At 42.3% G+C, this 12998-nt stretch overlaps 1 protein-coding gene across 9 annotated transcripts in view; it reads right to left on the minus strand.

Moving 5' to 3' along the window:
* The window catches only part of GTF2A1L (general transcription factor IIA subunit 1 like), a 55003-nt gene extending 42865 nt beyond the window's left edge, over window positions 1–12138 (minus strand). For 3 of the 9 annotated variants that reach the window (XM_072635645.1, XM_072635639.1, XM_072635642.1), the window contains exons 1-3: window positions 11524–11605; window positions 8104–8205; window positions 7755–7878 (exon numbers count right to left, since the gene is read on the minus strand). In XM_072635645.1, the coding sequence (XP_072491746.1) occupies window positions 7755–7878; window positions 8104–8205; window positions 11524–11544 (247 nt within the window). In that variant the 5' untranslated portion in view covers window positions 11545–11605. Of the gene's footprint in view, window positions 1–7754; window positions 7879–8103; window positions 8206–11054; window positions 11387–11418; window positions 11620–12027 lie in introns of those variants that run through there. The other 6 variants (XM_072635644.1, XM_072635646.1, XM_072635640.1 and 3 more) reach the window with 5 other exon arrangements.
* Window positions 12139–12998: the final 860 nt, after the last annotated feature.

The following is a 12998-nucleotide window of genomic DNA, read 5'->3' on the forward strand; positions in this document are numbered from 1 at the left end:
AACAGAACAAAAACAACCTCCATTTGACAGAACTGCTCACCTGGATAACAAAAGCACAACTAGTTAGTAAGATGAGACTGCCTTCTAAGCTCTAGATTTATACAGACTAAGTCTGGTTCACTTTGCTCTCATCCAAACCTTCCCCAAGGAAACTCTGAATATAGTTCATTTCTCGGTGTCTACAGATGGAGGGGAAAGTGCCCTCAGTCAGCTCCCATAAACAGCACCCAGCTAATAACATTTCAGATAATAGGTCAGTATGTACTTCTCCTCACAGAAAGAATGTAAAACAAAGGCTCCACAGTAATCCTATCTACCGCAAAACAATTGAAGACATTTCTTCTTTCCGCTCTTACAAATCCCAGCTTTCTTAAAGCACCCAATGGTCCTCAAGCCTAACAGCTTCATCCTATCCTGTAAGGGAAAAGCATTTGTGAGCAAGTGGAAGTCAAGACCTCGCCCACTGGACCAACACAGGCCAAAAGCTCATGGGGGTAATAGAAATCATGTAGTTCCATCTCTTCTCCCTAGGAAGACAGGTCCAAGAACTCAGCCCCATTCAAAATCCCCACCCCAACCCCAGAAGTTGGGCTCAGAAACTCCAGCCACTCCATCAACATATCCTGTGCTGGCACTCCCTGCTCATGGAGTTCTCTTCTCCATGTCTGCTATCTCTGAGGCCTATGTCCATTGTCCATCAGTTCTTGCCACACTACTGCCCCCAGCTGCTTCCATCTTTCAGGATAAGAGGCTCTGCCAAGCTGCCCACTCTGGGCATGGAAGAACAGAGAGAGAGAAATAGGTGGACCACTACAAAACCATAACAAGACAAAACTTTCAACCTTCAGGGTCCAAAGTCTACTTTCCAATCTGTCTCCATTTTCACCAAATCTAACTGACAGTGCTGCAAGTCGGCCTGATTTCCTTCAGAGATCTAGGTGGCTCAGATGAAAGCAAATCAGCCCCCAGATGACAGAAGTCAATCAATGGAAATGTTCAAACCTATCAATGAAACAGATTTATATCTGGAAAAAAAAACTAAGGATCATTCATCTGGTCCAATCATCTCATTTTACTGGAGGAAAATGACTCAGAGAAACCAAGTGAATGGATCAAAACTACACAAGGTAAAATGGCAGTCAGGGTTCAAATATAGATCCTCTGACTCCAAATTCTTCACTGTTTGTGTCTACTGCCCCAAGCTGCCTCCATAATCAAAGTCCCAAACAAAGGTCTCATCCTTTAACCTTGCTAAGGTGCCCAGGCTTAGTCCTGGTCACAACCTCTGTCATTCAAAACACAGAAAAGCAGCATAGCACACTTAAAGTGCTAGACTTTGAAGCCAAAATGACATGGGTTGAAGATCCATCTTTGAAATATACTTTCTGTGTGGTCCTGAGCAAGTCCTTTATCCTGTCAGGGTTCTGGACAACAACCAAAGACAGGAAATGATCTAAGCAACATAAGTCACAGAAAAAGTGAAGGGAATTCTCTCATCTAGTCATTCCCCAAATCAAAAGCTCAGTTGTGGGTATATTTACTCACAATCCTTCAAATCCTTTCATTCTATGGCAGGAAACTGTGCTAACAAAATATGGAAAAAATTCTACTTTCATTTACTTTTTTTTCCATTTTGACCCAAGCCAGTTTACAGGTTACGTATTTATTTACAATAATACAATGAGAATACTTATGGGAAAACAGACCAAAAAAATTAGAACATGAGTGTTTCAAGCACAGAAGATCAGGAAACAGAAATGACCCAAAGTAGGAAGAATTGCTTGACTAGGCCAAGTCTCTGCAAAAGCAGCCCCACAAAGAGAAAAAACACCATTTTAAGACCCAGAGGGACTGGGTCTCAAGGCATTTAGAAGAAGGGAGGAAACCAAAGGTTTATATAAAAATTCAAGACTTTATCAGCACCAAAAAATTTTACCAAGAGAATATAAATAACATCAGTAGCATCCTTGATGAAAGTATAAGAAGACAGACTTTCAAGTCAATATTCCATAAAAGACCAATCTTTTCAGGCACACAATTGATAGAAAGGAGTAGAAAATACAAGGTTTCTCTGTTTATCACTTGACTATGGAAAATCATTTTATTTGGTGGCATAAAACATCATCTTTAAGGTTTTCTTCCAACCAGATGTCTCCCACATCTACATCAAAATCATACATCATTCAAAATTCTTTTATGTAAGATAGTTCTCTGGGAGAGGGGAAAAGGGAAAAAGACAAGAACAGAGGGGGAAATTTACAATGTAAAAATAAAAGATAAATAAAATTTTATTTTTTTTAAATCATGAAAGAATTCTTGAAATTCAAAAGAATGAAAATAATTTTGTTCAAAAACCCTCTGATTACAAATATCAAGTATAGCAAAGAACTGAGAGACCAATGCTTGCCAGCAAAGGTTTGCCAATATTATGGAACATGTCTAACACACAGTCTAAATCACAAGATTCCCTATAGTGAGGTCTTATTTGCAGGTGACATTTATCTCAAGCCCCAAAATATAAAAAATTATTCTAGGCCAAGTATATCACAGGAGAGTGTAATGATTCAGATGCAAGATTAAAATGCAACAAGACAATCATAGACAATAAAGTATAATAAAAATTATTTTACCATAAACAAAAGATCAAAAGGATAAAATTCCCAAGTTTAAAAAAAAGATGATAATCCAAATAAAATGGATACTCTCCTCTACCTCCATATTCACCATGGCAAATAGTCATGCTAGATGTAGTAAGACAGACATGATGCAATGGAATTTCCACTAAAACCTTGGATATTAACTCCTTATAGCTTGGGTGTTTTATGCCTCAAAAGCAAAGAACTCAAAGTAATGACGCTAATAATGGCCTCCCCACTGCCTTATAACGCAGACATTCCCACCTATATGAAACAGATTGATGATCCTACTACAAGGTCCACAATTACCCAAGAGTTTAAACCATAATCTGGACAATCTATAGAACTGGTCTATCAGTTAATTTATTTGTAATAGACACTACAAATGGACAATTTGCTGGGCCCAAAAGCAAGCAAGTGGGGAAGAGCAGGTTTGATGGTCTTTGAGACATTTCCCAGTGCTCTTAACATAGAAAATTGGGGATTAGGTGGTCAGTGGATCCCATATGATTACTCTGATATTTTAGTGCATCTGTGATTTCCTTGATACAACAGTGACTTCCCATTCTGTTTCATTCTTGTCCCTACTCTACTGTAAACCCTTTGGAGGATTCAGTGAAGATGTCAGAGACCTCCCTCTATACCCAAGTGTCTCATCTTTTTAACATCACCATTCTTCAGGTGACACTACATGGCTGAGAGCCAAGCAACCATATTGCTAGTTTTGTTGAATATCACCCAAAAGGCAATGGAAAGGCATATGGTGGGTGTGAGCAGGCTGTAACATATTACCAATGAAGAGACATATGACTGAAAAACAAAAAAAGAAGCTGGCCCTCACAAAAGCAAGAGGCAGCTATACAGGCTGTATGTACGCTCTTCTGGTATCAATATCAAGAAACAGACCACTGGATTGTGAACTCGTTGAGAGCAGGGAATGTCTTATGGCTTTCTTTGTATCCCCAGTACTTAGTAGAGTGCCGGGCACATAGTAACCACTTAATAAATGTTAACTGACTGACTCTGAGAGGCAGGTTCCTAGCACATTTAGCAGACCCTCTGAAGGATTTACAAAAAGAGTATTGATAAGAGTCAACCAGGACAAGAAGAAATGAATGAGCTGCTACTTCATTAACTTTTGGAGGAAATATTTATATAAAGTAAATGGTCAAAGGATATGAACAGGCAGTTTTCAGAGGAAGAAATTAAAGCTATCTATACTCATATGAACAAAATGCTCTAAATCACTATTGATTAGAGATGCAAATCAAAACAACTCTGAGGTATAACATCACACTTATTAGATTGGCTAACATGATAAAAGATGATAAATGGTGGGGAAGATGTGGAAGAGTTGGAACTCTGTGAGCTGATCCAACCATTCTGGAGGGCAATTTAGAACTGTGCCCAAAGGGTTACAAAAATGTACATACCCTTTGACTCAGCAATATCACTTCTAGGGCTGTATCCCAAAAAGATCATAAAAATGGGAAAAGGTCCCACATGCACAAAAATATTTATAGCAGCTTTTTGAGGTGACCAAGAACTGGAAATCAGAGGAATGCACATCAATTGGGGAATGGCTGAACAAGTTGTGATATGTGAATGTAATGGAATACTATTGTGCTATAAGAAATGACAAATAGGAGGAGTTCAGAAAAACCTGGTAAGACTTCTACGAACTGATGCTGACTAAAATGAGCAGAACTAGGAGAACATTATACACAGTAACAGCCACAGTATAGGAGCATTATACCTGACTCAGCCCTTGACAGCAACGCAAGGACATTAAACATTCCCAAAGGTCTCCTGAGACAAAATGCCATCCACATCCAAAGAAAGAACTATGGAATCGGAACACAAAATGAAGTAGACTATTTTCTCTTGTGTTTTGTTTTGGCTTTTTTCATAGTTTCTCCCATTTGTTTTAATTTTTCTATGCAACATGACTAATGTGAAAATGTATTTAATAAGAATGTATGTGTAGAACCCATATAAGATTGCATGCCATCTTGGGGAGGGAGGGGGAGAAAATGTAAAACTTATGGAAATGGTTGTTGAAAACAGAAAACAAATAAATTAAATTTTTTAAAAAAAGAAATATCCATATCAAGGAAGTCACAGGTCCACTAAAGCAAAGGGGTTTTGTGTGTGGTAGACCCCTTTTGTCACTCTGGTGAAACCTACAGACACCTCAGAAAAATACTTCATTGCCTACATTCAAAACCATCAACAATAAACATTTATTAAGCACCTACTATATGCCAGGCACTGTGGGATACAAAGAAAGACAAAAGACAATCCAGGCTCTCAAGGAGCTCACAGTCGAATGGGAGAGAAAACATGGAAAAAAAAAAAAAACAAAAAAAAACTATGTACAAACAAGCTATATACAATATAAATTGGAGATGATCAACATAGGGAAGGTGTTAGCAGTCAGGGGAACTAACCCTCTTGCAGGAGGTAGGATTTAAGGTATAAGTCCTGAAGGAAGCCAGAAAGGAGACTATTCATGGGAGACAGCCAATGAAAAGCACAAAATTGGGAGACAGAGGGCCATGTATGAGAAACAGCAAGTAAAGTAGGGTTGTTAGACTAGAGTATGGGAGGGGAATGAAATGTAAGAAGACTGGAAAGACGGAGAAGGATCAGGTTGTGAACAGCTTTAAAAGCCAATGAAAGGATTTATATTTGCTCTGGGGGATAACGGAGAACCAAGAATGGTAGAAGAGGATAATATAGTCAGACTGGCATGTTAGGAACATTATTTTGACTGAATGAAAGGTGGTATGGCATGGAGAGAGACTTGAGACAAGCAGACCCACCAGCAGGCTCCTTCAACGGTTCAGGAGTAAGTTGGTGAGAACCCACACCACAGTCACAGCTGCATTCCAGGAGAGAAGCAGACACATACAAAAAAATGCCAGAAAGGTAGAAACAACCAGATGAGGCAACAAGTTTGATAGACAAGGTGAATAAGAATGAGAAGTTAAGGATAATGCTAAGGTTGCATGTCTGATGATAGAGAGGAACGCAGTGCCCTTACCAGAAACAGATGGGTTTGGAAAAGAAGAGTGAAGATAAGTTCCATTTTGGGCAGGTTGAGTTTGAGATGTTCAAGATGTCAAACAGGCAACTGGTCAGTGATTTCCTTGATATGGGTATTTTCTCCAACATGTGAAGCTGGAGGTGAGGAGAAAGACCTGAAAATCATCTGCAAAGAGATAATTAAATCCACAGAAGTTGATGAGATTCCCCAAGAGAAAAGAAAAAGAAAATAATTCCAGGACAGTATCTTGGGGAGGATAGCCAAGGTAGTGGGAAAGACCTGGATGAAGTCCAACAAAATGGATGGAGGAGGTAAGATGAGATAAGGAGAACCAGGAGAGAGCAGTGTCATGAAAAGCTACAGAAAGGAGACAATAACCAGAAGAACAGTGTATTCAACAGTGTCAAAGGTCTCAGATGGTTTAGAAGGGTGAGGATTGAAGAAAAAGTCCTTAAATTTGGCAATTAAGAGATCATTAGTAACTCCAGAAAAAGCACTTTCAGTTGAATAATGTCAGAAGCCAGAGTGTAGAGGAAGTAGAGGCACTAATTGTAGATGGTTTTCTCAAGGAGTTGAGCCATGAAAGGAAGGAGAGATAGATGAGTCAGTGGGAATGGTTGGATCAAATGAGAACTTTTTGTGGATACAGGAGACATTGTAGACAGCAAAGGAGATAGGGAGACCACAAGTAGATAGGGAGAGATTTAAGATTAACGAGAAAGTGAAGATGATTGGGGTTTGGGGGAGGGGGGCGTCAATCTTCTGAAGATGACAAGATACAGGATTAAAAGTGAATGTAGAAGTAAGAAGGAGGGTCACCTCATATGAGACAAGATGAAAGAAGAGATAGTGGGAAAAGATATGTGCCTGATGTGAGATGAGAAGCAACTGCTACGGCAATTAACAGAAATGTTATTTCAATTAGTTGTTAGTGAAAATAAAGATGAAATTATTTTTCCTGTCCAAGTTCACAGACTCTCCCAAATCTATTCATAAATGGGGTCTGTGGACACTAGGTTATGAACCCCTACATTAAAGTATTTAAGTAATAAGGATATCATAGGATCTTTTGACCACCTAATTCTCTATGCATTTCTTGTATTCATCTATTCTAGCTCTCTCTTTGAAGTGATTTTAGCAAAACTTGTTTATGTATATGCTGAAACAAAAAAAAAGTTCTATGAAGAAAAAAAACCAACAAAGCTAAGGAAGACTAAATAAAATCTTTCAGTCAGAAGCAACAATATCAATTTTTATCTTTTATCAGCTAGTCAACATTATTTAAATAGATACACTATAATTATGGAGAAGCATTTCCTTAGATTCAAAAGGCCCAAGATAAAGATAAAATTCATGTTGTCAATTTCAAGCAATTATTTTATGAATCCAAAACAAAAAAAAAAAAGCCTGACTTTCCTCCATATTTTCATTAACTCCCTGTTTTGCTTCCAATCTATGTATATAATGATACTCCAAGTAAGAAGAATGAGCACTTATTTTTTCTTTTTTGCTTGTATTCATATTCCCAGCACTTATCACAGGACTTGAAACAGTATATGTATATACATGCATAAATGTATATACACAGGTACATGCATATATAACATACATCACACACACACACACACACACACACACACACACACACACACACACACACACACCCCCTTTCCTTAAGCAGCTTGGCAGCAATGGTTTCCGAGGTTAGATTATTCTTTGAACAAAACGTATGTTGGCCTCTGAGATGTGGGACATCAGTGCTATTCTCCATGGGCCCCAGCCTGTACAATTCACCTTTTGGTGGTATATTAAGTAACAGTTTTATGGATTTGGTTCAAGATCTTTTTTTAACTTCATGCTTTATTTGGTCAGGGGTTACTGCCCATTTCTAATTAGAAACTAGGGATTTCTTACCCCAGAGTAAGAATTTATCCTGGGTCCATTTGAAAACGAGTTTTATCTTGAATGTGTAAATATTCCCCAATGACAGGTAGTACTTTTCTTAATTAGAAGAAACATGGAACCCAGTAACCCTGAATCACAATGCTCCTTTACAAACGATATCCAACCTGTTGACGTCTGTAGTGTTTGGTGCAAATTATGTGGCAACTGCAGAGTGAAGAGGGGGCCCAGGTGGCTATTTCTGAAGAAACCTTCTGTCGCCTTAGACTGCATCACCTTTGTCTCCCACAGCTATGAGAGGGGGAGAAAATTCTCTTTTAAAAAATAAAAACAATTGTGATATCTGTTTCAACTGAAAATTAGCTTTTTAAATATATTTTATCAAGTGTTGGCAAAATGAATAACTATATCAAAGCAGTAATTTTAAATAATAAACAATAATTACAATGCAGAGCAATCAATTTTCTTGACTAAAAGACTCTAGGTGGGAAAACCTTTTTTTTTACTGCCACAAACCTGCTTCAAGTCTTTTAAGACTTGTTCTTCTATCCCTTCTTCTGTAAATAGTTCACGAACCCCTTCAATCACATCTTCAATGACAGATCTGTAGAGCTTGGGCTGAATAAAAACAATTGTTATGATTTTTAATTCTCAGGTTAGAATTTGTTTAGCTTTGATAAAGTACACACAACTTCAACCTGTCTCATTGCTTAAATATGAGAAACAGAAGCCCACGAAATGATTGTTACTAAGCTCCCTCCTCACCCTAAACAAGACCAAGAGCCTGACACAAATTGCTCCTGCCTCAAGAGAGACATACAGCCATGCAGCTATCTGCAAGGCCCAGTTGGAAGACTTCACTGAAGCATGCAACAATAATCCCATGAAGTTGTACTACATTACTGTTGCTGTCAGCATGCGCCAAATATTTAATCTCCCTATTCCTACAGCGTGAGGAATGAATTTTAAGTGATCTAGAAATAAACCTGTTTTCCAATGACTCACTTGTCAAAAAGGCCAAAAAATTTTTTTAAAAATTTTATAAGACATTAACTATACTGTTTCCACTACTGAATTTTTACCATGTACAAGCTAGAAAGGCAAAACAAACACCTATTACAAGTTAATGCCATGGTTGGTATACTATATTAAAGCACCCGTGTGACCCAAAATTCTGAACTAATGTCAAATTAGACTAAAGTGGGAATGATAACAAACACTTATATAGTACTTCAAGGTTTTCAAAACACCTTCCTCATAGCAACCCTTGACTGTAAGAGAGAAAACAGTCCAAATGATTGATTTTATCAGTGAGGAAGAAGGGAACTTGGTGTGGAAACTGCAAAATTCTCTTCACCAACACAAATTAGAAGTTTCTCTGAAATTTTTGGTTCTTTGGAGTTATTTGTTGTACAAGTGAGATGATCAGCCCATGATCACACAACCAGTATGAGTCAGAGAAAGGACTTAAACACTGGTGTCCCAAACTCCAAAGCTGGACCTCTCCCCTAACAGCATGTTCCTCATTTTATAGATGAGAAAAATAAGACCACACAGCTAGTTTCTGATTTCATCCCAGGTCTGCTGACTCCAAGTCCATCATTCAATTCATGAAAACTTGTTTCTTGACAATAACACTCAGAAATCCATTCTAAGAGACTTGATAGCTTTTTTTAAAGCCATAATATGAATTTTATGTGAATGACTATAAACAAATTAAACAGTGTTGATCAACGGGATAAAATAAACATTAAATCCAATATTAAATAAGTTTGGCTTTCAGAACAATAAAAGTTGCACTCCTCACCTATAACCAGAAGGTGCTAATTACTGGCCAACTCTGGGTTCCATTAATCATCCATGGGAATTATAATTATAATTTTTAGTTACTTAACAATCCAACCAACATATAAAACTAACAGCCTTTCTCCTACCCCAGAAACATACCCATATACTTCTAGAGAATTTTCAAGCCTAAATACTTATGATTTTTACAAAGTAATATTTATACAGTACTTACAAGACTATGGACAACAAAGACCAAGCTTTCCCTCCAGAAAAATTTACTAACAAAACAAAGCAGATACAGACTTCCTAGTTAGACCCAACTAAACGGATTCTATTTAAGATCAGGGAGGCCTTTAGGACCAAAATACCTTCAAACTCTCCCTTAAAGGTCTTTAGTAATAATGGCTAGAAAAAATCAGCTAGAATATAATTCTGACCTGATTCAGAATATTTACTGAACAAAGGCCCTCTCTTGGGACTCTTAAGAAAAAATTTACATTGACTTCAGTATCCAATATCTTTATTAGAACCAAATAATAAAGAGAACATAATCAGCTGGTGACTGTCCCTCCCAGAAACAACAACCTGTTAGAATTAACGAATCATTTCAAAAAGCAGAATAGATGGTATATTTATATTTGCATCCACAAACACTAAACACGAATTACAATAAATATATGAGCCGTACTTGAAATACACACCGAAATATGTATTGAACAACTCATTCCTCTTTAAACCTTTACAACTTCACCTGTCTTAACAACTCATTTCTCCTTAAATGAACTCAACATTATTTGTAAACCATACAGGAAAGTGGGGGAGAAGGGGATAAGCAGGGTGGGGGAGATGATGGAAGGAAGGGCAATGGGAGGAGGGAGCAATCTGAAGTCAACACTCTTGGGGAGGGGCAGGATCAAAAGAGAGAATAGAAGAAATGGGGACAGGATAGGATGGAGGGAAATATAGTTAGTCTCACACAACATGACTATTATGGAAGTCACTTGCAAAACTACACAGATATGGCCTATATTGAATTGCCTGCCTTCCCAAAGGGAGGAAGAGAAGCTGGAACTCAAAGTCTTAGGAACAACTGTCAAGTACCGTTCCTGCTACTAGGAAATAAGAAATACAGGTAAAGGGGTACAGAAAGTTATCTGGCCCTACAGGACAAAAGAGAAGGTGGGGACAAGGGAAGGGAGGGATGATAGAAGAGAGGGCAGATTGGTGATAGGGGCAATTAGAATGCTCGGTGTTTTGGGGTGGGGGGAGGGAGAAATGGGGAGAAAATCTGGAACCCAAAATGTTGTGGAAATGAATGTTGAAAACTTAAATAAATTTAAATACAAAAAAACCACATTATCTGTAAACCAATCAGTACTGTGGAGAGTTTATCTCCGACAACTCCCAATGGGTGTGCCCACGGACAGGTAACCCCGCCTGCCTGGGTGTATTTCCTCCTCAGTATGAAGGGGCTGTTGGACCAAATGGCCCTGGACAAGTCACTTAACTGTCTGCCTCCGTTCCGTCATCTGTAAAATGGGGGCAATAACACCACCTGCCTCCCGGGGTTATGGTGAGGGCCAGTGAAGTACTTTATAAAATCCTAAGTCCCATCGGTGCGCCCCATCTCCTGCGCCCAGCAATCAGACACCACCCGCCGCCCTTCGGGGGGCCATCACCTCTATTCCCATTGCCTATTCGCCATCCATCCGGCCCCCGCGACCCTGTGGAGGTGCCAACAGGTAATCGTGTGACCTGGACGAGTCACAGGAAGGGAGGGGGGCCTACAGTCTATCTAGGCCTACCACCGCGGCCAGGAGCCCGCGCAAGGCAACCCGAGGAGGCCCGGGCTGAGGGAAGCCCCCCTGACTGGGCCCACGCCCCCGGAGACAGGCCGGCCAGGCCCGGCCAGCCGGGGGCCCCGGGGCGGGAGACGGGTGGGAGCCCCGGTTCTTTGGTCCTGGAGGAGGCGCTGCTGCCCCCGCGGGGAAGGGGAGGCGCCCCGTCGGACCCCAGAGAGGGCACGGCCGGGCCCGGGCAGACCTCGCCGTCGGTTTTAAACGTGGAGAGCACGGGGCGCGGCTGGGGCGTCGAGGGTCCGGAGGAGGAGGGAGGGCCTGGCTGCAGCGACCTCGAACCCAACCTTACCACGGGGTTGGCGTAGGCCATGACCGCGGCTCCGCTGGAAACCCAGCGCCGCCCTGCGGGCCGCTCCCGCCTATAACGCCCGCCGCCCGCCCCTCCCCCCGCGCCTCCCCCCGCGCAGCCGCAGCAGCCCCCACGCTGGCCGCCTCCCCTCCCCCCGCCCTCCGCCCTAACCGTGACCCCGCTGGGCCAGGCTACCTAATGGGAGAGGGGGAGGGGAGCACGCAGCGGGAGGCCCCGGGGGGGGGGGGGGGGGGAACTGAAAGTATGGAGATTGTTACTGGGCGGGGGGAGCCCAAGGGGAGACCAGGACGGAAAGGGTTCCCCGGGGGCAGCTCCCGGAGACGGGGGGGGGGGGGGGGGGGCGGGGGCGCCTTCCCCCGGAGCCCCTTTTCTGTCCCCAGCCGGAAAGGATTTCGGGGCCCATCTGGTCCCTGACTCCCTCCCTCTCCCTGTTTTTTTTAATTGACGAGGAAACTGAGGTCAACAGGGATCCTGCCCATTAACCTAGGAGGAAGGCGTCACGGTCCTCCCTTGTGCCCTGGGGCGGCCTGCTCTGACTTCCAACCCAGCGTTCCGCTTGGCCGGGTGGCATCGGAAACGCCCCGCCCCCACTCCCACCCCCATCCCCTCCCCCTCCCCTCCCCCTCCCATCCCCACCCCCCCACCCCCGGGGCATCGGCAGGGAGCACTGAGTGCCTACTGCGCCGGAATCGGCCACGTGCTGTGTCTCCAAAAAGAGGCCAAAGGCCGGGCGACCTCGAGGAGTTTACCGTCTAGTGGGGGAGACTGAAACAGCTGTGTGGCCACGAGATGGGGGGGTGTGCATACATACATGCGTACATACGTACATGCACATCTACACATACACACACATATAGTAAACTGGACGGAATCTCAGAGGAAGGCCCCAAACCAAGGAGCCAGGGGTGCAGAAGCAGGAAAAGGGAGGCCGGGGGGAGAAGATGAGACAGCTCCTGACATGGGGGACCTCAGTAAGCACCCTACTGTCTTCTTCTCCATGTCCCTCTTCTGCCAAGTGGAGGAAGAAGCCAGTGCCTAGGCTGACTGCCAGAGGAGAAAGATGAGGCAGAGGTCCAAGTAACCAGACTGTGGAATGACCCTTGGTGTGCGGTCATCCTTCATTGCTGAAGAAGACCGTGCCATCAGAGAAAGGATGACATGACTTGCACTTGACTTTGTTCTGAGTGAGGGAGGGCTGTGCAAAGTCACCAGCCTCACTTCTCCAGAGCCATCTGAATCCAGTGACCAGATATTCATCAGGATGACTGGAGATGACCCAGGAGGAGGCAACTGGGGTTAAGTGACTTGCCCAAGGTCACACAGCTAGTGAGTGTCAAGTGTCTGAGGCGAGATTTGAACTCAGGTCCTCCTGACTCCTGCACTGTGCTCTAGCCACTGCACCATCTAGCTGCCCTAGTGACCCTTGGTGACATTCTAGGGAAAGCAGAAACTTT

Source organism: Notamacropus eugenii, chromosome 1 (genome assembly GCF_028372415.1).
Source record: "Notamacropus eugenii isolate mMacEug1 chromosome 1, mMacEug1.pri_v2, whole genome shotgun sequence".
Classification (NCBI taxonomy): Eukaryota; Metazoa; Chordata; class Mammalia; order Diprotodontia; family Macropodidae; genus Notamacropus; species Notamacropus eugenii.